General features: G+C 36.2%; 1 protein-coding gene across 1 annotated transcript; it reads left to right on the forward strand.

The window, feature by feature from the left end:
• The first annotated feature begins 8,446 nt into the window (after positions 1–8,446).
• On the forward strand, positions 8,447–25,909 carry blmh (bleomycin hydrolase). Its single transcript, XM_060888112.1, has 12 exons — positions 8,447–8,604; positions 10,413–10,610; positions 10,979–11,088; positions 11,900–12,041; positions 12,641–12,729; positions 13,719–13,811; positions 20,923–21,078; positions 21,174–21,332; positions 21,718–21,785; positions 21,949–22,066; positions 22,925–22,994; positions 25,632–25,909. Exons 1-12 carry the CDS (start codon positions 8,595–8,597, stop codon positions 25,778–25,780), a joined length of 1,362 nt encoding a protein of 453 aa, XP_060744095.1. The 5' UTR covers positions 8,447–8,594; the 3' UTR covers positions 25,781–25,909.
• The last annotated feature ends 1,666 nt before the right edge of the window (positions 25,910–27,575 follow it).

The raw sequence follows: 27,575 nt of genomic DNA on the forward strand, positions 1-27,575 counted from the left end.
TTGGTGTGCCGAGAGTCTCGTGACGTCACGCGGCTCGCCGTCAAACGCGGGTGACAAAGACCCGCCTCCTGCTTGCTCCGATTGGATCGTTCTGCTTTTGTCTGGCGAATCAGCTAGTATCTATGACAATAAGGAAGGAGCACTCTTGTTTTGAGGGCATGGGCATTAAAATTCCAGCATCACGAAGCTTCCACAAGCAGTGCAATATAAGATTACATTAGCGATCATGGTGGCAATCAATTTCGCAATAAACCTATGATATATCCAACATAAACATCCTTTTCCTTTTTTATTGAGTGAATACAAGCAATAATGAGTTTTTTTCTTAAGTGTAGAGTAAACCAGTTGTTGGAGAACCTGTTCATTGATTAGGGCCAGCTGTATTTACACATTTACATACTTACACACTGATTAAACTGTTTAATTACACTGGTGTTTCAAGAGAAAAATCTTATGAAAATGTTACATACGATATACTGTATAAATGTTAGATTATATGTGATATACTGTATAATGTTAGATTATATATGATATTATATATGATATACTTTATAATGTTAGATTATATATGATATACTGTATAATGTTAGATTATATATGATATACTGTATAATGTTAGATTATATAGGATATACTGTATAATGTTAGATTATATAGGATATACTGTATACGATATATACTGTATAATGTTAAATTATATATGATATACTGTATAATGTTAGATTATATATGATATACTGTATAATGTTAGATTATATATGATATACTGTATACAATATACTGTATAATGTTAGATTATATATGATATACTGTATAATGTTAGATTATATAGGATATACTGTATACGATATATACTGCATAATGTTAGATTATATATGATACACTGTATAATGTTAGATTATATATGATATACTGTATAATGTTATATTATATATGACACGCTGTATAATGTTAGATTATATATGACACGCTGTATAATGTTAGATTATATATGATATACTGTATACGATATACTGTATAATGTTATATTATATATGATATACTGTATACGATATACTGTATAATGTTATATTATATATGATATACTGTATAATGTTAGATTATATACGACACACTGTATAATGTTATATTATATATGATATACTGTATACGATATACTGTATAATGTTAGATTATATACAATATACTGTATAATGTTAGATTATATACGATACACTGTATAATGTTAGATTATATATGATATACTGTATACGATATACTGTATAATGTTAGATTATATACGATATACTGTATAATGTTAGATTATATATATGATATACTGTATACGAAATACTGTATAATTTTAGATTATATAGGATATACTGTATAATGTTAGATTATATACGATATACTGTATAATGTTAGATTATATATGATATACTGTATAATGTTAGATTATATATGATATACTGTATAATGTTCGATTATATACAATATGCTGTATAATGTTAGATTATATATGATATACTGTATACGATATTTCAGAATCAGAATTAGAATCAGAATCAGATTTATTGGCCAAGTGACACACACAAGGAATTTGTTTCCAGCAGTTTGTGACTCTCAAAGGTATTTACATAAAAAACAATACTATACAAGAAAACAATGCAGACGATGAGATACAATATAGACAGAATGAGTATAAAATATGGATATAGAATGAATAAAATATATAAAATATGAATATGGAATATGAACGATCAGTAATGTACATAAAGTGTGGGAGTGCAAATAACAATATTGTGCAATATGCTTTTTGTGCAATATATAGCAGCAATAGTGTGTGTAATATGATGTGATGACTGACAGTTCTGATAATGCAGTACTAAGAAGCAGTGAATATAATCATGGTGAGTTGTTGATCAGGGTGATTGCCTGTATTGCCTGTATAATGTTAGATTATATACGACATACAGTATAATGTTAGATTATATAGGATATACTGTATAATGTTAGATTATATATGTTAGATTATATATGATATACTGTATAATGTTAGTTAGATTATATAGGATATACTGTACAATGTTAGGTTATATAGGATATATTGTATAACGTTAGATTATATATGTTAGATTATATATGATATACTGTATAATGTTAGATTATATACGATATACTGTATAAGATATTCTGTATAATGTTAGATGTCAGTGAAATCAAAGGTAGGTCATGATATTCAAATTCATTTAAAGTTTGTACAACAATTGTCTGTAACACAGCACATAATCTACCTTTTCATCAGTCTATCCAAGACTAATTAACCTGACAAACTTCATAACAAACAAAATGTAGGCACTGTTAAGCACATATATTAATAAAAAATATATCCACATAATCTTAAAGTTGACGAGGAATTGTATTCCTGATTTAGAAATGCTTTTACTTAATGCAATATTTTATCTGACTTTTACTGTTATTATTATTATTATTATTATTATTATTATTATTAATAGTAATAGTAATAGTAATAGTAATAGTAATAGTAGTAGTATTGTTGTTGTTGGTGGTTTACTTATTATTACTTGGTAGTTTACTTATTATTACTAACAAGTATTTATTTTCAAATAAACTATTATGAACAGTAATTGCCACCCGAGCACTATCACATACCGTTCACAAGTATTTTATATCCTATGGTGACACCCAGACAGACAGACACACGCACACCCTTATGTCTTCACTGGTACACAGGATGTAAAGGGTTCTCACAAATCTCTGGAATCTCAGTAAGGTGACATTGCATCTGGCTATCTTCCACAATTTCACACTACAGGGAAAAACTCAGATCAGTGCCAATATATTTGGATGTAGTCTTTCCCATTAAAAACTGCCAATGAGGAGGTTTTGCTTTTGGATTTGCTTATAATTCAAAATGAATTATTAATCTGAGAATCAGGCATTCTTTTATTTTGAATCTGTTATCAGTGCAGCTTAAAATGTTTAGTTAGTATTGTTTATGTTTATGTACAGGTAGAAAAAACTGATCATTCTGTAAAATCTCATGTGCAAAATATTGTACCATATAACAGCTGTATGATGATTGAGAATTCGGTTACATTACTCCAAATGTTCAATGCCATATTGACTAGTACTAAAGACTATTATTACCATCATGCTAAGGATATCTCAAACTGGAAAACATGGAAATGTAGTGGTGTTAGCTTGTGTGCATAGTGTCAATAGTTTGACAATGTCATGGACACACCGTCCTTCATATATAAAAATGAAATCTGATGTCATAACAAGGAGCATATGAAAATAAAAGAAATATTCTCTTCTTTGTGTAAAAATCGAACACGTTGTTGTTTGCATATACACTACCAGTCAAAAGTTTGAACATACAATGTTGAATATATTTTTGTTGTAAATTAAATGAATGAACGAATAAATGATAGCATATAACTAAATATTTGTAAAAAAAATATATATATATATATATGTGTAAAACAAACAAGCAAATCAAGATACACGGTACAAGTTATAGGTTGATTACTATTGTTATACATTCCAAGATTAATATATATTTATGATTAATAAAGCCATAAAATAAAAAAGGAAGGGTGTTAAATATTTTTGTTTCTTTCATTGTGAAAATAATTGTGGAAACACTCCACTCAACAGCATTTTAAAATGACACTAGATCAACTCATTGTTGCAGCACTCTTGGTGACAGTCTATATATAACAACTGCATAGCTGCCCCATGTTTTAAGAACTTTCTGGTTAATTATAGAAACTCTGGTGCCTGATACCCAGGGCATTTTACTCACACCTGCCCCCACTCCCTTTATCTAATATGATCATATCACAATATTACTTTTTAGTTGCTACCCTCAGCAAATAAGGAGTCACAGATGTTACACATGTAATCTTTTATTAATGAACATACAGGCCGCTCTTTATAGCCTGTGAAAGATGCTATAAAGTGATAGTCTACATGGAGCATAGCATAAAATGATGTGATCATGGAAAAACACTGCAGGGAACATGCCATAGATTTGATCATTTTCTTTTCCAGTTTTTGGGTTATTTTATTACAGAATTTATTCAAAATTATTTTTTATATATATAAAAATATGTGCTTTTATATATTTTATGTTCATCTATTTATCTATTTAATTATCTATCTATCTGTCTGTCTGTTTACACAATATCCAAGGTTCTCAGAAAATATAACATGGTACTCATCTGTTAATTCTAGACAGATGGCTGCGAGTAAAAGCCTTCATTCCTGCAATATGGATTTATGAGCTTTCATGCAAACTGAAGTTTTCCCCCCGCTTTGTCACATTGGTGAAAGGAGAAAGCTGGCGTGATATCTAGTCAGTGGTGACTTTCTATGCACATACCCAACCCCCATGCTGCAGACATTGTTTGCAAAGGGGACCCCATCTGCCCCCTCCTTCAGAAAAGCACCACCACTATTGTTAATGTGGCCCGTGGAGAGAACAGAGGGAGCTGGATGGATTAGGCAACATCTGGCATTAAATTCCAGGTTTATTTATGAGTAACAGCAAAGGAGCCTGCAGTTTAAGAGACACAACAGTTACCTGATAATGTCTGCATAATAAACAGGCTTTGTTTTGAATAATTATCAGTTTGTTGTTGTAGTAAAAATAACAGCTACAAAACCACAATGGGTATCACACCAGAAAACCCCATTTCTTCCAAAACCACAATAGTAACTAAAGGATGATGGAGGTGTCAAGTATGCATTCATTAGACTGCTCTCTGAATGACTATATCCTTGTAAGCTTGCTTATTCCTATAGCTTACAGATTATGAACTTGTTTGTTCTTAAAGCATTGCATATGTAGTATGTGCATACATAAAGCGCTAGTTTAATGTAAAGACTGAGTTATATTAAACATATTTGAAGAAAAAAGAGAGATGTCTGCATCACTCTAACACTGCATCAGCACTTAACACTGCACTTACAAATTAAAACTAGTTAGTTTAATTCCATTCAATGTAAAGACTGAGTTATGTTAAACATATTTGTAGAAAAAAAGAGATGTCTGCATCACTCTAACACTGCATCAGCACGTAACACTGCACTTACAAATAAAAGTCTCCACCTTGAGGCTGAATGATGCAAACAAATAACCATAACCCAGATCCAAAATTCTCCATTAGAGGGCACACCTGACACAACCTAATGGAAGACAGTAAAATATACCATTTTCAAAATATTTAATGTCCCCCAATACAATATTTCCTATGCAGCAGATTTGGATAAACTGCACATTTATTCATTGGACAGACAATTGAAATAATAATAATAATAATAATAATAATAATAATTATTATTATTATTATTATTATTATTATTATTATTATTATTATTATTTATTTTATATATTACTGTGTGTGTGTGTGTGTGTAATATGCAAAATCTTAAATCCACAAATGATAAATAATACAGAACCCAGGACTAACAGAGCATATCACTGAAAACAAACTCCATGATTACAATATATTTACTGCCACAAGAGGGCAGTCACACACTGTTAAGTATGGTTATTACTCTTACTCTAGCTGACATTTATTGTAACAAGGTGAGTCAGAATCAAAAACCTGCCTTTCTTTTGACATAATTTCTGTACATTTCATTACATCTTTCAATCACATTTCACACACCCTAAAACAGAAAGATGGACAGGCCAGCAGAAATGAATGAATGAAGTACACTTTAAGTAGAATTTTGTTACGTACTTAATTCTTTGTACTGTGTTGTATTATGTAGCTCTGTGTTTTCAAGTAGCCCCATGATTTTGTAGGAGGGTTGTTTCATTGTATGTGTATTGCACCAGCTATATATGAAATGACAATAAAAGTTTCTTAACTTATTATTCACTTGACTTATTATTGACTGGAATATAGCTTATTTCTGTTCCAGAATTGTTTGTGTAAGACCATAATAATGTTACTATTAACATAATAATGTTAATGTTATAATTAATGTCACTGTGATGCCTCATTTTAATCCACTTGATGATTATTGCTACATAAAACATCAATGTTTTTCAAATTATACTTCTCCTTTCCTGATCAATACTTTTTAAAAATGAGCTCCAATAACATGTTAAAAAATCCTACAGACACAGCTGAACTTTATTTGATGTTAAATTAGAATCACTAGATCCATCCATCCATCCATTTTGTTAACACTTCTACACAGCGTTTTAGGGAGCCTGTAGCCTATTGCAGCAAACTCTGAGCACAAGATGGGGGACCCCTGGACTGTGTGTCAAAACATCACAAGGCAAAACTGCATAAACACTCACACACTACAGAAATTTTGAAGATGCAATTCAGCCTACAACACATATCTTTGGACTGAGGGAGGACCCGTTTACCCAGAGGAAATCCCTCAAGGAGAACATGCAAACATCACACAGACAGTGAGGAGGGTGGTATCTTAATGTCAACCCTAGGGGTGCGAGGCAAATGTGCTAACTAATATATCACTATGCTTCCCTGTATGATAATTAAGTCAAATAACAATTAAATTAGTGGACTGGAACTAGCTGGTTCATAGTTGCATTTGAACATGAGTAACTGACATATAAATCTTCTTTTGGCTTTTCCCTTCAGGGGTCGCCAGAGCGAATCATCTCTCTCCACCTATCCCTATCGTCTGCATCCTCAACACTTGAACCCACTAGCTTCATATCCTCATTAATTACATCCATATACCTCCTCTTTGGCCTTCCTCTTTGCCTCCTGCCTGGCAGCTCCATGTCCAACATTCTCCTACCAATATAATCACTCTCCCTCCTCTGAACATGTCCAAACCATCTTAATCTGGCCTCCATAACTTTGTCCCCCAAATGTCCAACATGAGCTGTCCCTCTGATGTACTCATTCCTAATCCTGTCCAATCTTGTCACTCCCAAAGAGAACCTCAACATCTTCAGCTCGGCTACCTTTAGCTCAGACTCCTGTCTCTTCTTCAGTAACAATGTCACTAAACCACTCACCACTCTCACCACTGTCCTGTACACCTTGCCCCTGATTCTCGCTGATATTTTCCTATCTCACAGAACTCCTGACACCTTTCTCCACCCATTCCAACCTGCCTGCACTTTGCACTCTGCTTCTTTACCTCTTTCCCACTCTCTCTATTACTCTGGACTGTTGACCCCAAGTACTTAAACTCCCGTACCTTCTTCACCTCTTCACCCTGTAACCTTACTGTTCCACTTCCCTCCCTTTCATTCACACACATGTACTCAGTCTTACTACGACTGACTTTCATTCCTCTTCTCTACAGCACAAATGCAACCTGATGCAGTCCCACTTCCACTTTGAACTCCACTGTCTGACCTACAGCATGCCTCACCACTGTCCTGCTCCTCTCATACATGTCCTGCACCACTCTGACATACTTCTCTGCTACTCCTGACTTCCTCATACAGTACCACAGCTCTTCTCTTGGCACCCTGTCATACGCTTTCTCCAAGAGTAACTGACATTTAAATATGACTGTTAATTCTGAGCACAGTCACATCCAATATTATAAGGGTGTTATTGTAAGTTATTTATTACGTTCCATTAACAGGGGTGTGTCGACTTTTTAATATCCATTATATATAACTTCACACCATGAGCAAAACAAACCTCCTTTCCTTTGGTGAGAAACTTATACGCATATATCACATATAATTAGTGATATATCTGTTTGCATGACTTTCTTAGTGGTTAGCACGTTCGCCTCACACCTCCAGGGTCGGGGTTCGATTCCCGCCTCCACCTTGTGTGTGTGGAGTTTGCATGTTCTCCCCGTGCCTCGGGGGTTTCCTCCGGGTACTCCGGTTTCCTCCCCCGGTCCAAAGACATGCATGGTAGGTTGATTGGCATCTCTGGAAAATTGTCCGTAGTGTGTGATTGCGTGAGTGAATGAGAGTGTGTGTGTGCGTGTGTGTGCCCTGCGATGGGTTGGCACTCCGTCCAGGGTGTATCCTGCCTTGATGCCCGATGACGCCTGAGATAGGCACAGGCTCCCCGTGACCCGAGGTAGTTCGGAAAAGCGGTAGAAAATGAATGAATGAATGAATGAATGAATATTAACAGGGGTGTGAGGTGATATATATAATGTTGCTTGAATGCACTTAGCTACGCTATAAAGTACTTACAGAAGTATTTGTATGATATTGTTAACAAAAGGTTGTTTAGTTTCATTAGTCCTGTATGTGACGGACATTGTGGTTTAAGTATGTTTGGGGTCAGGGGTCTTTCCCTGTGCAGGTTTCCTCAGTAATAACACATGCCATGAGGCTGACTGGTATCTCTAAGGTGTCCGTATTTATTGCCCCTCCGCAGTGTTTCAGCACCCCATCATTGTGGTAGATATTTAGCCGCACGAAACTAATGTATTTCTGTTCAGACATAACAGAACCTCAGCACTGAGGATCCTCTGACTGGAAAGTACTTTGCATTTCCTGTTTCCGGGATTCCGCGCTCTCTGACTGGCTGTCTGTCGACGAATAAAATAAACAAAGGCGAAGAAAAAAGCCACATAACCGGTAAAGAGTCGATCAGCGAGCAAACATGGATGCAGGTATGTATGTTGTCTCTTAACAACTTCCTGGTGTGCTCTGTAACTTAGACTCTGTCCAGATAGTCAGGTATATTTAGTAAAGGGCAATTCTGTAATAGTTAGCATAGCCGGTTAGCCTTGAAGCTAACAGAACCCAATACATAAAGAGAAATGTCGTTAGCTTGTCGTTCATTGTCTAAATGGTTTATTAAGATATTGTGTAAATCCAGAAAGGATCCGATATGGAGGTGAAGCTGTGAGTTTCGTGTCCTCTTGGTGTTCCTGTGGAAACTTAAAGGAGTGAATAGTGTGGTTTCAGGATCTGCTGTGAAGGGTTTAAAAGCAGATCTACAGCCACTTGAGTGTGATAAGAGTCTGTAATGCACATAATACTGAACATAAAGGACGTAGGAGGCTGTGATCCTCTCTGTTGTGTTGAGAATAAAAAGTTGCAAGTCACTCTGATGGCTAACCTTTGGCCCTTTCTACAGAACAGATAACTGTTCGTGCTTCCAATTAACAACGTGTATAAAGCTTTATAACAACAACAACAAAACATAATAATGGTATTTTTTATTTATAATTGATTTTAAAGGCATCTAAGGAAGTTACAGATAAATCAAATTCTTAATACTACTGCTACTATGATTAATCTTTATCATCATCATCATCATAAGATGAAAAATCAAACTAAAAGAAAGAGAGTTGCATGGTTACATTACAGATAACTAAACATCTCAAGACACAATAAACACACGAGTCATTGGGAGGACGGAAAAACAAGGTGGAAAGGTGTGTTTTTTTAATGGCTTGGTGTTTTAATGGTTTGCACGCTCGCCTCACCTTGGTGGTGTCACGGGTTCAATTCCCACTTCCAACCGGCGGCTTTAAGGATTTCCAACAGGTACATCTGGTTCCTCCCCAGTAAAAAGACAGGTTTTGTAGGCTGTTTGGCATCTCTAAATTATCAGTAGTGTGAATAGCTGCACTTTTGCCTCTGTGATGGTTTGGCATCACATCCACGGTGTCCCCTGTCCCGATCCCATGGTTAATCAGTTAGCCAGTGGCTCTTCAGATACAGTGTTACCATAACAGCACCATATATTGTATAATAATTGTAGACATGCTGATTGTGTAGCTGGTACTGGACTGCCACCGATGGGCCCTCAAGCAAGGCCCTTATCCCTCAACTGCTCACATGTAAGTCGTTCTGGAAAAGGGCGTCTACGAAATGCCATAAAGGTAAATATTAGCTTAGCAAAGGTCATTATTGAAATAATGATTATAAAGACAGATGCAGCATTTTTTTTCTTTATTTCTAATACTAAGGTCAGGACTGTGTATCTTTAATGGTTTGTTCCCACCACATGCTTTGCATTTTCTGTGATAAGCCTCAGATCCAATATGAATGAATGAAGGAATGGATGAATGCTGAGATCAGAGCAGCAAATATCAGCCAATAGCTTGTACGGACCCACTACAGATCTTATTCTTAAATTATAATTATAATGCGCTATATAGTTATTTTTAGCAGAATATGTTTATCATTATTTCCTACAAAGTAATAGTGTACTTAATATGGGCATAATTATCCTAACTTAGCTGTTTTGCTGAATCAAGACACATAGTAATAAGAATATAGAATATATTTTGTAATACATACAGAGGATGCACCGTCTTGCTAAAACTTCTTTCGATATTTTCTCCCTGTCTGACCTCTATGGGCTTTGCATTCTTGTCCAGATTCTCAGGTTTACAGAAGATATGCAATTAAAGCTACTCTGTAATCCTAATGGACATTGACTCCATTTTATTGTGTCTAACCACAGGCCTGAATGGGGAAAAAGTATCTGCTTTTATTAAGCGTCTGCGGAGTGAGCCTCGATATCTGCTCGCCCAAAATGTTTCGACCTGCATCGACCCTCTAGAAGTGTGTCTGCACAGACAGACAGTCCAAGACACAGTGCATATCTTTCAGCATGCCATCCCTGCCGAGGGCAAGCCTGTCACCAACCAGAAGAACTCAGGTAACAGATAAAACCAGGAAATTTTAACAAACTATACTGAGAACTAAGGTCTTGACCAGCTGGGAAAAAATCTTTCCAAATCTCTATTACACAGTAATACATTATTATTTTTTAACTTTTTTTTATTACAAAGTAAAGTCATGTAATTCTGTTCATATTCTTACAACTTAACTGAACATACAGTTGCACTTTTATTGTATTTCCTATTTTTGACGTACAGTGCAAAACAATCGTAATTAAACATTTCCAAAATCAAAAAATGTTTTCAAATCTTTCACACATGAACGAGCTAGTCAACCATTTTTTATAAATGACATTCCTGGTATCGACCATAAATAAACAAATTAATTCTTTTTTTTTTCTGTTAGGGAGATGTTGGATCTTCTCGTGCCTCAATGTAATGCGACTTCCTTTTATGAAGAAGTTTAATATAGAAGAGTTTGAATTCAGTCAGTCCTATCTCTTTTTCTGGGATAAGGTAAGTTACTCTGTTACTGGAAGGCTTACAGATATAGAATTTGATTTGTGCTGTCTATAGAAGCGTACCATTACATAATAATTCTATTATACTAGCATTACTGTTTCCATTACTGTTGTAAATATCAGGGCATGTTCATCATAATTGTATTCAGTCAAAAGTGACTGTATAATGAACAAACACAAATTTCACTCCTTCTTCATCATAACTGGTACTGTATATCTGTAGGAGTGTGTGTACATTTCAACAGAACATTAATACATCCGAAAATCTTTTATTTACAATTAATCATCAATATTTATAGCAAGCATATTCTTCTTCTTCTTCTTCTTCTTCTTCTTCTTCTTCTTTTCCCGTTAGGGCTCGCCACAGCGGATCATCTGTTTCCACCTAACTCTATCCTCAGCATTGTCTACTCACACACCAGTTACCTTCATATCCTCTTTCAACACTTCCATATATCTCCTCTTTGGCCTTCCTCTTAACCTCTTACCTGGCAGCTCCATCTCCAACATCCTTTTACTAATATAACCATCTCCCTCCTCTGTACATGTCCAAACCATCTCAATCTATCCTCTCTGACCTTGTCCCCAAAACAACCAACCTGAGCTGTCCCTCTGATGTGCTCGTTCCTAATACTGTCCATCCTCGTCACTGCTAAAGAGAACATCAACATCCTCATCACTGCTACCTCCATCACTAAAGTGATTTTCTCCCAGTTTTATGACAGTGCTGTCTCTCACGGTCTTTTTGACTTTCTTTCATTCTTTCTATCTTTCACTGTCTCTTTATCGCTGTATGTTTTTTGCAGGTGGAACGCTGCTATTACTTCCTGCACAGCTATGTAGAGACGGCCCAGAAGAACGAGCCCGTAGATGGCCGATTGGTCCAGTTTCTGCTCTCAAATCCTACCAATGATGGTGGACAGTGGGATATGCTGGTCAACCTTATTGGTCGGTTTGTATATCTAGCCCCAAGTCTGTTTGTTTTAATATATCAGTATATACACTTCTGTATTGAAGATGAGTCAGGCTTGGTGGTTTTGAAGAATTATGGGCTTTTCATGCAAAATGTGTATAGAAAACTTAAAAGGAAATCCGGGGGAAAAGGTTTTAGGTTTGGCTGAAGTTTAAAAGTAATTCTACAGATAAGAGATTCAAGTATTTACTTTGAATAAACAAACAAAAAAGGGAACATTGGTGGACAGAAAATGTCTCAGCACTGTTTAGATTAACACTGAAAAGACAAATGTTTTTCTTGCTTTAACTGACAAACAAAAACATCAAACATCACTGTAATAAAGTGATTACTGGAGGTGAATGAACGAATATTTTGCTTTTCGGTTCTTCCCTTTATAAACACTGTATGAAAAACAGCAATCTATTATTAATATTGTATTTATTTATATATAATATTGTATATATTTACTGTAATCTAAATAGTATATTATGAATGCAGTCTTTATTTAAAATGTAAATGATCCCAGTATGTAAATAGATTAGGGTAAAAATAAATAAAACATATGACAGATATTGATATTTGTGCTTTCTAGAAAAATATGGTGTCATCCCAAAGAAGTGTTTCCCTGAGTCTCACAGCTCTGAGGCCTCTCGCAGAATGAATGATGTTCTCAATCACAAGGTATACTGCTCAATATTTCCCACGTTTAGGTTGACATTTATTAAATGTGGATTTATTGGCCAAGTATCTACCGCTAGAGGTCAGAGCTGATTTACACTAAATGTTAATTTTAAGTGGTCATTTATTAGATCTGATTAACTAGAATTGACTTAATACATTTATATTAATATATCTGAATTACAGCACAGTACATAGTAAAATATAATATAAAAAGATTATACATTTTGAGACACAATTAGTTCTCATCACATGCCAAATTATTTATCAAATACTTTTTCACCAGACAAGTGATTTATTCTTACGAGTAATTTGTACTCACTACTAGGTAAAGTGTATACACAATATTTTCTCAGGGAGAAATATACCACAGTCATGATAGTATACAAATAATTTACCCAAGATCATGAGGTGCAAAGTCCTCCACGTCTACATGCCCACTGACACGCCTGAATGATAGACATGGATTAAGCAATATCTCATGAACTTCTGTTGTACTAAATATCTTCATTGCTGTGATTCAGGCATAGGCCATTTACTGCAAGTAATGTACACCAGTTCTATAATCTTATGACCTAATTCTATAATGCTATGTAAGAAATTACCGTTAAGGACTTGACATCATGCTCACTATAAGCAGATATATATATTTTTTCTCTATCAGTTAATATAGGTACCAAAAAGCCATAGATGAGGAGAGTGTTGCCTGTCTCCATTCAGTGCACAGACTGACTGTAGTTAGTGTAGAAATGGTTACAGTGTGATGAACTACTGCTTGACTTGTCCGGTCAAATCTGTGGACCAGAACTGAATAAACTGATTTGGGATTTGTTGAACAATTTTTCAGTGCATCTTCTAGTCTAAGAACATGCATTTTGTTTCTTTCAGCTAGACTTTAAGGTAACATTTCTATCGTAAAGTTGCGTTGTGTCTTTGTATTATTTGTGTTGCATGAACAAAATTGTCATGTGTTTTTTCTTTCATATTTTAAGATGAGAGAATATTGTCTTAGGCTGAGGAACATGGTGGCCAGCAGTGCCACCAAAGCAGAGCTGAATGAAGCCATGGACACCATGATTGAGGAGGTCAGTAGGGTTGGGTATCAAAAGATATTTTCCGGTTCCGATTCCGGTTCCAGTTCTGCCTTACAATTCCCGGTTCTGATTCTGATTCCGATTCCATAATAAAAGAAATGTGAAAAATAATGCACAATACTTAAACAATTCCATTTGTGTTTATTAATCACTCTTCAAATATTTTAAACAGCGTTTCAATTTATATCAATTTAAATTTAAATAAATCCAACATCAAATTTAACATTCAGAATTACAACTTAGCAAAACAGTTAGCAATTTTTCTGAAGAATAATTAACATGTCTGCTTTCTCTGGGAGAAGACGAGACCTTTCCTGGCTTATTGTATCTCCAGCTGTGGAGAAAACCCTCTCAGAGGGGGTAGATTTGCTTCATTGTTGTAGCTTTGGAAATGAATCCACACTTTAGACTTTTTTTAGACATGTTTAACCAGGGGCGGTTCTAGCCCTTTTTTACGGTGGCTCCAGCCCACCTGTCTGTGATCTCAGCCACCCTAAAACTATAAGTATATTTTTTTTTTTCAAAAATAAAAAAGAAAAATTACGTTAAAATGCAGGACATGTTTTCGATTGGAAAGAATATTATTTATCAGTTTGATCCAAGAGCGATTTTTTCCCTTTGCTTTTACGCGCGTGCGTTTTAGTCTTTCAAAAGTGCGTCATCAGCCGTCTGCTTTATTTGAACGGAGAAGCACAGGTACGCGCAGCGTGCACGCGCAGTCAGAGCTGGAGGCGTTTATCTATAACGTTAATCAGCGGTTAAACCGCAAAGACGGCAACCAAAAGCAGTGAAATTTCACTATTCCTATTATCAGAGTTGATAGCACAAACAAAATAGTAATGCAAACAATCCTTTCAATACTAAATAAAAATAACATTTATTGATTTGGTCTTTGTCTTGGGAATATTTTTTATTAATGACTGCATTCATTGGACACACTGTTTGTAGAGAATGCACACATACATGAACTGATTTGATTCAAAACTGACATCATTACATTATGCATAAAATTTTGGTGTCCACTTTTGCCATTTAATATTACCATAACTTTTGGCTTACTATGTAGTCATATAATATATAATATAAAACTCTTCTTGTTTCAAATTCTCACTGAGGGCTAAAACTCCCTAAAGATGAAATAATAGAACCGACCCTGTGTTTAACACACAGCGTACCTCAGCACAGCAGCGCGAGTGACTGATTTCTGTGATAAGCTGCGTTAATTTGGTTGCGTGATTTGGTTGCGTGACTGTAAACAGTGTAAACAATTAATATACATGAGGTAAGACATGGCTATTTAAAGTGACCAGCGCTTTGCCCGTCATCGCATCGGAACCGCGTTTGGAACCGAAACTTAAATATTCCGCGCGGTTCCGGTTCCTGTTAAAAAACAGAAACGGTTCTGAATAAGAACCGGTTCTCGGTTCCCAACCCTAGAGGTCAGTAAGTTTGGTAAATTTAAAAAAAAAAAAAAAAAAAAAAAAGAGGAAGATGTCACTACATCCTGCAGTCAGATGAGGGTGCCATAACACTAAACATGCCTGACTAAAGCCATTTAGTGTGCCTGATATTGTGCAGAGAGAAATCTTTGCTCCTGCGTGGTTACTAAAACACTACGGACAATTATTCAAATATAATAAAGAAGAAGTTCCAGGTTTATTAGGCAAGATTTCCTTCCTTTTTCCTGCAAGCCAGAAGTAGAAGATACTATACCACAATACGTTAGTGATACACTTTCACGTTTCTGTTATATTATATTAATTTGTCCAAAAACTACCTTTGAAAATGAAAGACCCTAATTAATACTCTATGTATCAAATTGTATTTGAATAAAAGATTTGAAGCTAAATGACAGGATTTATTAGTGTATAATTAGTAGCATAGCATGTTAATAACCGCCTTTGGCTGCAATAACAATGTCTTGTCTGTTGGACTAGATTTCTGAGACAGTTCTGCTTAAGATTGTTTCTGCTTGTATACTTTTTCTGTATCACTGTAAAATGATGTTTAAAATTGCATTGTTACAGATTAGTAGAGCAGTGATTTTTATCTGGATTAGTAAATAATGCATTCAGGAGTCTCTAATCCATATGGCTGCTTTACTGCCACACACCATTTTAACAAAGACTAGCTCACACCAGATGGTCTATCAGGACTTGAATTATCCAGACGTGATTATCACGTGGCGCTTCTGAAATTTGCTTTTGTTAAATTTGTATAAAAAAATGCTGTATGTTGGGCTGTTACCTGACTTAGGTTTGGATTTTACGGCCGTGATATTGCTGTATGTGTATGAATATGAGAGAAAATGAACACGCACACCTCCATCGGCTTGATGACAGAATGTTCTACAAACAAGATTATTATCTCTCAGCATCTAACGCAGTGGCAAAGGCAATCTCACTTGCAGTATTATTGTACCTGCACCGTCTGTGCAGAGCAGAGATGCCACACGAGCATTAGCAGCATTGCTTTGACCAACTTGGTAGATCTGCTGCTATATTGAGACACCTCTAACAGTAATAAAATAAGAAGTCTTTTAACAGTACATTGTTTACACCTCCTACATGTGACTCAAGTAGCTGATTATACTAGACTGTGTCACCTGGCCTATTTGCTCTTGACATGTTCCTATTTGTTGATTAGGTGACTGTTTGTCCACCTGTGTACGCTAGTATTGTTTAGCTGGTGTGCCCATAAAAGACCCTTTGGAGCATGTGTTAAAGCGTGGGATCAGACTGCTGAGAGATGCTGTCTCGGTTTGTTATAGTCTTGTGGCTGGCAAAGCTGTACATGTGAGCAAGCAGGGTTGTATCATGAAAATAAAACCAGATAACTTGATTACTAGAAAAAAGCAGTCAGTAATCAAGCTATTTTGTGGTCTAAACTTCTTCATCTAACCTTTTCTTGTCAATCCACTAGGACTGAAACATAATGTCAAAAGTGATTTGTTTTTTTTTTTTGTTTGTTTGTTTTTTTGTTAAGATGATTATATTTGTAATTTATTTATAAAGAGATTATCTTGCTTTATTATCTTGATTTGTTTTTCAAGAAACTGTTTTTTTTCTTTTACACATATGGATGTATATATATATATATATATATATATATATATATATATATATATATATATATATATATATATATATAATAATCTTTATGAAGAGTACGTAACATAATACACCACAGACAGAAAATCCTGTTTTAAAATATTTTCCAAACAGCTTTAGTCAAACATACTGGTATTGCAGTTGGTTTCAATTAATTTACTTATTAAAATGGAAAAAAAAAGGATCTGATACAAAATGCACAAAAACCCTTAACAGCCCTGTATTGCATTGTGTCTGTCTGGTGCATATTTTATCCAGCAGTTTTTGGCTTTGTTTAAAAGTAAAATGGCGCTGTATGCACATGCAGTAATTACTAACAGCTTTTTTGCACATATTCTGCTTTCCCCTTATGTGAGCGTGTGTAAGAATACATGCAGATGAAACCTGGTCAGCTTTGATCCAGGTTAAGTAATATTTGTCAGATCTAGTTACGGAGACACAGGCTGATGTTACACAGACTAAATGTGAGGGGCCCGAATGAAGTCTATATTCTTACTGAATATCAGCCAGAAAATTAGTCTACCTGCTTCCCTATGGCTATGGCTATAACTAGTAGAATTTAAATTGATTCCCGTGTTACTTAAAATATAATAATTCTGAGAAGTTTAAGAGAGACAATAGTGTTGAATAATTCATATCTCTTTTGCTTTAGTCGAATCAGGTTAGAAGCAACAACATTCAAGTGTCTATAAATTAGAACATCCAATGCAAATAAACACAATTCTGATTTATAGTCTGATGAGGCATGAGAGGTGTTTTGGGGTTTGTTTGTAAACTAGATGTCAAAAGTCCATGTTGTTCATCTTGTAATTGATTTAAACAAATTTTCCATTCTCAATACATCTATTTTATTTATTTATTTTTTTACTTTTTTGCTGATTGAAATGGACTTGTTCAGTTTGTTGGCAAGCTTCTGGGGCAGGTCATTGTTATTAGATTGTGTGTAATTGTATGAACCGATGCCAGCCATGAATGTAGGCTCATATGCTGTAAGATTTAAATTTAAACAAGTCCATTTCTCACCCATGTATGGCTACCCTGATCCTGTGTATCATCTGACAATTCTGTAACTCAATCTGATTGTATGTTCATAGTACCTCTATAACGAGAAGAACTGTTATTATATCACATATTATTATTTGCTTTCATCCAACAGAAGTCATGTTTGGGGAACAGAAGCAAACACACAAATGTATGTGTGAGATTGGTTGCCGTTGTTGAGGAATTGTTGAGAAGAATGGCCTTGGAGATGGACCAGTGTTTACTACACAGACTGTGTGAAATGGCTTTATAATCGGTACTACAGTCTGAGAAAGCACACCGCTTTCTGCCTTCCACAACTAGACCCCTGGGCTCCACATGCATTGGGTTGACAATCAAGATGTTGTTTGAACTTGACATACTTAGCAACATAATTAGCAACATCAAAGCTGCTGACTGAAAAATCTGGGAAGCTCAGATCTGCTCCTAATGACAATATACACTGCTTCTGGGGGGTATATAGGTGTTCTGTTTTTTGCTTCTCTTTTATGCGTTTGTTCAGACTGTGACAGCCATGAAAAAGTGTTTTAAGGAAAAGAAAAGGGAGGGCAAAGCACTCCAGTTATGCCTCCTCATGAAATAAATACCACCGCTGCCTCTCCAGGAAGAAAACGCCCCAGTTCTCCAAAGATGCTGTGATCATGAGGGACTTGTAAATGGCTCATTAGCCCACAGGTCATGACTGTCTGGACAGAAATAAAGACACTTGGATAGCCAGATAGAGCCCCAGTTGCGTCTTATAAGCACACACCATTGCTTCTTTCTAAAAATATGGTGCATTTACAAGGCCCCAGGTAGAGAGACCAGGGTATACTGGTACCATTGAAAAGAAGGGGCCTAAAACTTAAAACTTGCTGTTAGATCTGTGCACACACACAGTTTAGGTTGTTGACCCAGGCAACTCTTTTACACATTGTTGGTCCAGGCGATTCATGTCTTTTGCCCTGAAAGACACATACTTTCATTATCTCAATGAAAAAGTTTACATTTCAAGGCCCGACCTATGAAAATTTGCTTCAGCCATGGAAGGCTAAACCCAACACATGGCAACACTGTGGGTTTAGTCAAATTAATAATAATAAAAAAAATCTTGCAAAAAAGTGTGGCAATGAACAGTTTGCTACACTTTTTTGCAAGATTTTTTTTTATTATTAATTTGACTAAACCCACGGTGTTGCCATGTGTTCTTAGTGTAAGCTTGCAAACAGACACACATGGTATCAGCTTTCCAGCTCATTCCATAGTGACATACTGAAAATAAGTGCTTGAGAGGGAACTGGATCTCCAGTTCTCTTATCATGAGGGAGAACCAGGACAGCAAGAGATGTCATAACCTACATATTTCATTTTTGGTCCTATTAACAATTTTCACTGCCTGTGGATTGTGCTGCAGGTGCTTGTGATCTCAGTTATCATAGTAGTAACTTGGACATGTCAGAAAGAAAAGCAGAAACTTGTGTGGCCTTCTCTGCATGTGATCTAAACTCTCTTCAAGCCACCCACTACGATTCTGTTTCCTCCAGCTCATCTTCTACAACGCTTCTTATTGATGTGCATGGTTGGAGAGTCTCAGGAGGTGGTCACACCTTTAAATTAACCTGAAGTCAATACACACATACACTTACCTCTCATAATCTCTCAAAGTCTCATAATAATCTAAGGTTTAGCTTGCAGGTTTAGCTTCCAGAGGTTTAGCTTGCAATCTTTTTTTGTTGTTAATATCAGGCACGTTAGCAGTACATGAGCAGCAGGCTGTATAGTTCAAATGAAAAAAGGATTTAATTCAAATTAAAAATGAGGCTTTAGATTTCACTTGAAAAATGCATGGAATGGGGCAACTGTACTAAGGGTTAAATAAGAACTTGGGCATGATAAAGGGTACAGTGGGCCTGATAAAGGGAAAAGCTTCTGGCAGTTTGGCTAAAAGAGATTTAGTGGGTTATGAGACAGTGAATTTCCTTGAAGTTAAGTTTCCTTAAAGATTCACTACTAAATTAATGTAATCATCTTCCTTACCCCTCAACCCTCCCTGGATGAGCCTCTCTGTTTTTTCTGCAGTTCGTTTGACCACTTGGCCACAGGCAGGTGTTTCAATATTGACTTTGTGACTATGTTCTGATGTCACTCAAACCGTTGCCATTGTTCTGTACAGCAGCACTTTTCAACGCACAGGGAAATGGAAGAAATGTGGGTGCCAGTGTTGTATTTGGATGGAGCCAGACATTTATCTAATCTGCCAAGGAAGAGCAAGGGTGTGAGGAGGAGAGCATGAGGTTGTTTGTGTACTTAAAGCATCTGGGTCCAATATTGGGTCAACACTGAGAAATAAGGGATGGGCACTGCTAGCATTTATCCTTCACCCAAGGGGACTGGACAATGAAAACAAACTGGGAAACTTAATGGCTCACTTTTACGGGAGAGGGCTGGAGTTGGAGGAATGGACATACAATATTTGGGTTCTTGTAGAAATGTCTATATTTCTACAAGATTTCTGTTTCTGTCTGGTGAAATCAGTGGGCTTGATTGGCCAAGGCAAAGCTTAAACTGTAGTTTTAAAACTCCGTTTTTACCAAATTAGTTTTATTCTTACAAGTGTTATCTGGGCCTGGATTTAAACTTTTGTGTGCATGTTCGTGAATGACTCTGACACGTACTCTCACAAACCCTATTATGGATTAGATATTCTCTGCTGTGAGGAAGTGGACTATCAGTACATACAGTATAGTTCGTGGCTTAGGCAGGGGAGGGAAGGAAATACCAGAGATAAATCTAGGAGGCTGTAAACAGTGCTGAGAGAAACACACAGCTTGAGCCCAATTTAGAGATTAGCTGAGACTTGTATATAACCAATCTGTTTTTTTTTCATTAGGATATCTGAGCAGGAGAATTATGAAACCAGATTTCTGCTGCAATCTGAACTTTAACTCAGACTTGTGTTTTTTTGGGTGCAGGTGTTTAGAGTGGTAAGTGTGTGTTTGGGAAGTCCTCCAGAAAATATCTGTTGGGAGTACAGGGACAAGGACAAGAACTTCCATCGCATAGGGCCTTTGACCCCTAAGGAATTTTACGTACAGTATGTCAAGCCCATCTACAACCTTCAGGACAAGGTAAAACCCTGAAAAATCTCCATTACATTCTTCCACATTTCTTCGCTCTCAGTATTGTGAATTATTGGCTATGATACCTGCTCTGTTCTTTTCAGGTGTGCCTTGTGAATGACCCCAGGCCTCAGAATCTGTATAAGAAGTTGTACAGTGTGGAATACTTGGGAAATATGGTGGCTGGACGCAGTACACATTATAATAATCAACCCATTGAGGTCTTGAAGAAAGCTGCTGCTGATTCCATAAAGGAAGGAGAGGTTGATGCCCTGTACACTATTGACCTTGATTCAGATAATTCCTGGGATGAATAGCCAAAATGTATTTATCTTTGTTTTGGTTAGGATGCTAAAATGGCTGTTTGATCATTCTGGCTTTAAACAGCAAAAATACATGTACATTAGAGAGGAACCACAATACAAAAAAACACACATATAGCTTTCCAAAAATACTGCTACTGTTGGCTGTTAGACACAAGTAGTGTTTGCTCCACAAGAATTTGTCCCCAGGTTAAAGAAACATAAGAACAATCATAATGGGCAGTAAATGGACAACTATAACTGCTGACACCCAAGTGTTCTTTGATTGTAATCATTGTCCTACTTACAGCTGAACTTTGTTGTGTTCTCTCTTGATCTCTGGCAGGCTGTGTGGTTTGGTTGTGATGTAGGAAAGCATTTCCATGGCAAACTGGGCATCAATGACATGAATGTGTAAGAGACCTCAGTATTCTTGTTTATGACTGTGAGAAATGAGTGTGAGACATTGTCACTATCAGCAAGTGTGTTTGGTATGACATTATAGGCTTATAAAAAATTCAAGCTACAGTTTCCAAAGGTGAGCTCATTGTTTTTGTTGTTTTTTTTCGGTACATAGTTTTAACCACGAGCTGGTGTTTGGTGTATCAGTAAAGAACCTGAATAAGGCAGAGCGGCTGATTTTTGGAGATTCCCTGATGACCCATGCCATGGTCCTTACTGCAGTTACTGACAAGGTACTGAACACACAAAAAAAACTTCAAGTGACTACAGGCAAAAATGCCAACATGCAAAAAGAATGGAAAACTGGCTTCCTTGTTCAGTTGGTGGCCACAGTAATATGTACCCCATACTATATACAGTATACAAATATACAAAATGACATAAAATAAGACACTACAAATTTATAGCACTACGCATTGTGGTGACTAGTAAAATGAAGTGAAACTACCCAGTGTAGTATTAAAAAGCCATTTTCACCCACCAAAAAAAATTGTTTCTCTTTATCTCTTCCTCCACATTTCCCCTCTTTTCACACAGTTTACCATTCTTTTAATCTCCAGTACTTGAAATTACTGTCAATTTCCCATATAAATGACAACAGCTGTGTTAAGAGTTTCCACACCTTCCCACTAATAGCTGGGTAAGAGTTGTGTTTCACAATTGCAGTCACCAAGGTTGACGTTTTGCTGTGGGAAACCCTAAAGGGAAAGAGAACTGAGAACCAGAGGGCCATATGCACCAAAGACTAGCATGTGCTAAGGGAGTACTTGACACTGAAATATATGGTCCTCATAATGCTGTTCTTGCTGATAAACTGCTAATGTTAAACTGGGGCCAATTTAGTCCCAGAACCCTTTTGGGACACTTTTGGTTTCTTTATGTTCATTATAAAGACTGTCACAACATTACAATAAAGTGTACAATTTCAGTGCCCTCAGGGATGCCTGTGTATCATTATGACATTTTATCTGATTCATATGTGTTGAAAAATTTCTTGACTGTTATGTTAAATGGAGGTAACACATTTTAACATAACATTAATTAAACATTGTGCTATTTTGATTTTTTTAAACCCCTCTCTCTCTTATCAGGAAGGGAAGGAGGGATGCTACAAGAAGTGGAGAGTGGAGAACTCATGGGGTGATGATCGTGGGAATAAGGGTGAGTTTTCTTGGCTTAGAGGGCAAGAGTTTGTCTGTAGTTTGTCTGTAGTTTGCCTCGCACGCTGCTCTGCATTATATAAACTGAAGCTATTTGTCTTTCCAGAGGGGCTAATTTAATTTCCAAAAGGATTACATCCCGGACCTCTCCTCTTCTCCTTTTTTATGAGTTCATAATTCACTCTTGGCCAAGGAAATCTGTCTCATATGTGTTTCTTGAGCCCTGACTCTTTCTTTCAAGACATTTGCTACGTTGTTGTCCTTTATACTCTATCGGTACAACTTTGAATGAAAATGGAAGTTTCTGGAACTTACAATATGCATTTTTACCATTATGAATTCTACATATGCACTTTAGTACATTTGGGGGATGTGGTAGCCTAGTGGTTAAGATGTTGGACTACTAATTGGTAGAGTAAAGAAAAACAACCTTTTTTTCTTTTTATTATAATGGGATTTTCTTTTTACTGGTGCACTTTGGTGTAATTAATCAGCCATAACATTAAAATCAAAAATAGGTGAAGTGAATAACATTGATGTATTAGTTGTGTGGAAACAGGAAAATGGGCAAGTGTCAGGGATCTGAGCGTCTTTGACAAAAGCCAAGTTGTGATGTTGGACAACTGGGTCAGAGCATTTTCTACATAGCAGGTCTTGTGCGGTGTTAATGTCTATCATAAGTAGTCAAGGAATGGACAGGTCTAATCCATCAGTCTCACTATACCTGCATATAGCATATAGACTTATGTTTATTATGCAGTTCATTTCATTTTTAAAAGCTTTCTTTGAAATGTAATAAAAGTAATAGGTAACATTTGTGGTGTGTGTAGATGTCTATGCATTCACACTCTCTCTTTAATAAGCCCTACATTCTTGCCCAGATTATCAAGTTTTTATTTTTAGCTCAGTCATGCTTTGCAAATCTTTTGCCTTCGAACTAAATCATCATCTGTTTAAAAGTTCAAAGTTTCCTGAAACCTTGCAATATTCTATTATTCTATAAACCCAAGTGAATGCTGAAGACTCCTCCAGTTAAAGTGCAGTAATAAGCTACTATTTCAAATGAATTATGACTGTACACAAGTAGATTTTCATTTGAATAAATCATACCATTTTTGTGGCTTTGAAGCAATATTTGTTTGAAAGAAGCGAGACATTGTTGGCCTTGGGAGAGAGAAAAATTTATGCTTGAGGTTAGACGGTCAGCAGTGCTCAAATTTGTTCTAACAGTTGTTTCCCCTCAGAGATTAGACTGTAATGAGCTATACTAAAAAGGGAAGAGGGAAAAAAAAACTCGGCTATGATTGATTATTTTATCCTCGTTGCTGCCCTTTTTGTGCTTTTAGGTTTTAAGCCAGATAAAAAAAGAGGAAATATTGCTGACAGCTTTTTTTTTTTAATGTGGAATGAGGAATATATTTAAGTGTCCTTTCATTCTAGGTCATGTCTCATATGAACCACATTATAGCTTTGTGTAATATTACTACAAGATGTGCCGTTCAACATAACAATAGAAACTGCAAGCCAGTTTGTGTGATCAGCTTGCAGCTTTTGCTAGTTTTTGACAGTTTTTGATACCTCCCTAACAGATCTGTTATCTGTTCATCTGCAGTCATGCAGACAATAACAGTGTAGAATAAAGTGGAGCAGTTTGAAATAGAAAGGCACAGACATCCTCAGAGCCTGAAAGCACACACACGAATTAGGGAACTGTTTCCAACATTTGCACAAGTTCTATGTGATTAGCCATGTAAAATAAATCCACATGTCTACTGCATGTCAGGAACAGTTTCTCAGGCTGAGATGTGTGTGTGTGTTTTTGTATTTGTTCATGGCTTTTTTTATTCATCAACCCCTACCACATCCGTTGTCAACCATGTCTAGAAGTTACCTACTTAGTGCCACTTCCTGCTTTTTTTTTTAATTAAACTTCACCACATTGATAATATGAAGCTATAAACTGTACATTGTTACACACTTGTATGAAAATGTCTAAGTGCTGTCTGGTGGCTTATTGGATAATGCATTAAGGATTTCAGAGGGAGAGGCTCCTTCTCTGCCATCAAAACAATTTGGAAGGTGGTGTGTTAATTCAAAAGAATTCTGAAAAGATCATGAAAAGGTTTAGTGTTTTTAAAGGACCAAACTTATATGGAAAATTGGCTTGGCTGTTCCATGGCCAGGTGTATTATGTTACTGCCTCATTATTTCTCTATAATATTTGCATATAAAAGGTTGTTCTTTCATTCTTGAGTTGAATTCAAATGCCGTTTGCATTTACACACATCTATTCACATTCTACGGACAATTTAGAGATGCTAATCAACCTACAACGCATGTGTTTTTGAACTTGGGATGGAAACCGGAGTAGCTAGAGGAAACCCCTGAAGTATGGAAAGAGCAGGCAAACTACACACAAAATACTTTATTAATCTACTTATTAATCCTCATTTATTATACAGATTTAACAAGAAGTCTACTAGTTCATGGATGGCATTAAAACTTGAGCTGGTTGTTTTTGATCCACTATTCATTCTCTCTCTCTCTCTCTCTCTCTCTCTCTCTCTCTCCCTACTCTCTCTCCCTACTCTCTACTCTTTATGGTAACTAATCTTAGCTTTGTTTTTTTTTCCTCTAGGTTATCTGATCATGACGGACGAGTGGTTTTCAGAATACGTTTATGAAGTGGTGGTGGATAAGAAATACCTCACCCCTGAGGTCCAGGAGGTCATGAAGCAGGATCCGGTTATTCTCCCTGCCTGGGATCCAATGGGAGCACTGGCATAACCATAGAGACTGAGCATGTCCAATCCGACCTCAGCCAGGTCTTTTGACTCCACCCTACTTGATGGTTTTTCCAAAAGAGCCTGTTCTAGATTTAAAAAAAAAAAAAATAAAAATTTTCCTTTTTTTTTTACTGGACGTCATTTGTAATTATTGGAATAATCCTTATAGTTAAAGCCAGATGTAGCAATGTTATGAAACAGATAATGATCTAGTGATGCTCATTAATATGGAACAGTATATACAAGTAAGGCATATGTACCTGGGTTGATGGAATGAGCATCTTGCCATAAAACATTTAGTGCAAAGCTGTAAACCATTAATTCAGTTCTATTTTAAAGTTTACAACAAAGCTTAAATGTGTACCACAGAACAATAGAAGCAGCAAGTAAGAGTATAAGCTTGATGATTATTATGATGATTGTTTTGCTGCATTTGTCAGGGATGATCAGACTAAAGAGTGAAGGAGTCTGGTGCAGAACGGACAGTCTGCTCTAAAGGCCTTTCATCCACCAAGGTAATGCGCTGATTTGGAGCAGTATAACTATAAGCTGAAGGTATACCAATCAAGGGAGTGATTTCTTTTCTTTACTGCCATGAGTGCTAGAAAATTCCTGCTTTTCCTTCCACTTTACTGTTAAAAATCTGGCAACAGTGAAGATGAGTCTGATCTCTGCTGATCAGGTCCGTCAGGGGTCCAACCTGTGGAAATTGATTTATAGTCTAGGTCATGAAAACACTTGCAAAATTAATAAAATGTCCTGGAAATATTAATGGGAACCTATTAAACAATGGGATTGGTTATTAAAATGTATTTCTTGTCAGTTAAGATCACTTTATATTATATTATAAGAAACTTAAGCAGAAGTGCTGTAATACTGAATATCAGCACGGCAGTGACATGGCTGTAGGCATAAATGCCAAGAAAACAAGAAAATAACTGAGTTCATCAGTTATCAGTAACTGAGTAGCTGACACTTCAGCTTCAGATTTAAAAAATCCCCAAAGAAGCCATACGATTGATTGGCAGCCTATAAGAGGTGTGGTAATGGATTCAATGCGAACAAATTACTGTTAGAAAGGGAATGTAACGTAGTTAGACAAGACACATGCAGGCTAGATTACTGCCAGCCCTTTTGCATCTAAACTTCACTTGAATAGAATGTTTACAGCAATGTGAAGTTGCTTAAAAGATCTCAACAAGTTCCAGGAATAAATGAGAGAGAAAATGATTGAAATACATTCTAAAAAAAGGGCTACAAAAGCATAAGACATTTCTAATGCTATGGAATTCTAGTGAACCACAGTAAGGCCAAATTGGTCAGTGGTTAATTTTTTTTTTTTAAAAAGTGACATCAGATAAGATTAATGTTCATCAGTACATAAACTGAGCAAGAATAGTATTCATAGGAAAGTTGCAAAGTGTTAAACCATTGCCTTGATAAACCAAACCTTTTGGTATGATGTTCTGTGGACCAATGAGCTGAAAGTAAAACTCTTTGGAAGACATGGATACTATTACATCTGGCTTAAGCTGACACAGTATTCTATAATAACAACATCATACCAACAAACATGTTGGTGCTAGTTTGATAGTTTGGGGATACTTAGCTGCCTTGGGGCATGGACAGATAGCCATAGTTGTCAGGACCATGAATTCTCCTCTCTAAAGCGTGAAGTTTCAATCATCAGCCCAGTCTGAAGCTCAAGAACAGCTAGTTTGTGCAGTAATATAATGATCTGAAGGAACAAGCAAGTCCCTCGATGAATGCCTGAGAAAAACCCCATTGAGATGCTG

This window comes from Tachysurus vachellii, chromosome 15, assembly GCF_030014155.1.
Source record: "Tachysurus vachellii isolate PV-2020 chromosome 15, HZAU_Pvac_v1, whole genome shotgun sequence".
NCBI lineage: Eukaryota > Metazoa > Chordata > Actinopteri > Siluriformes > Bagridae > Tachysurus > Tachysurus vachellii.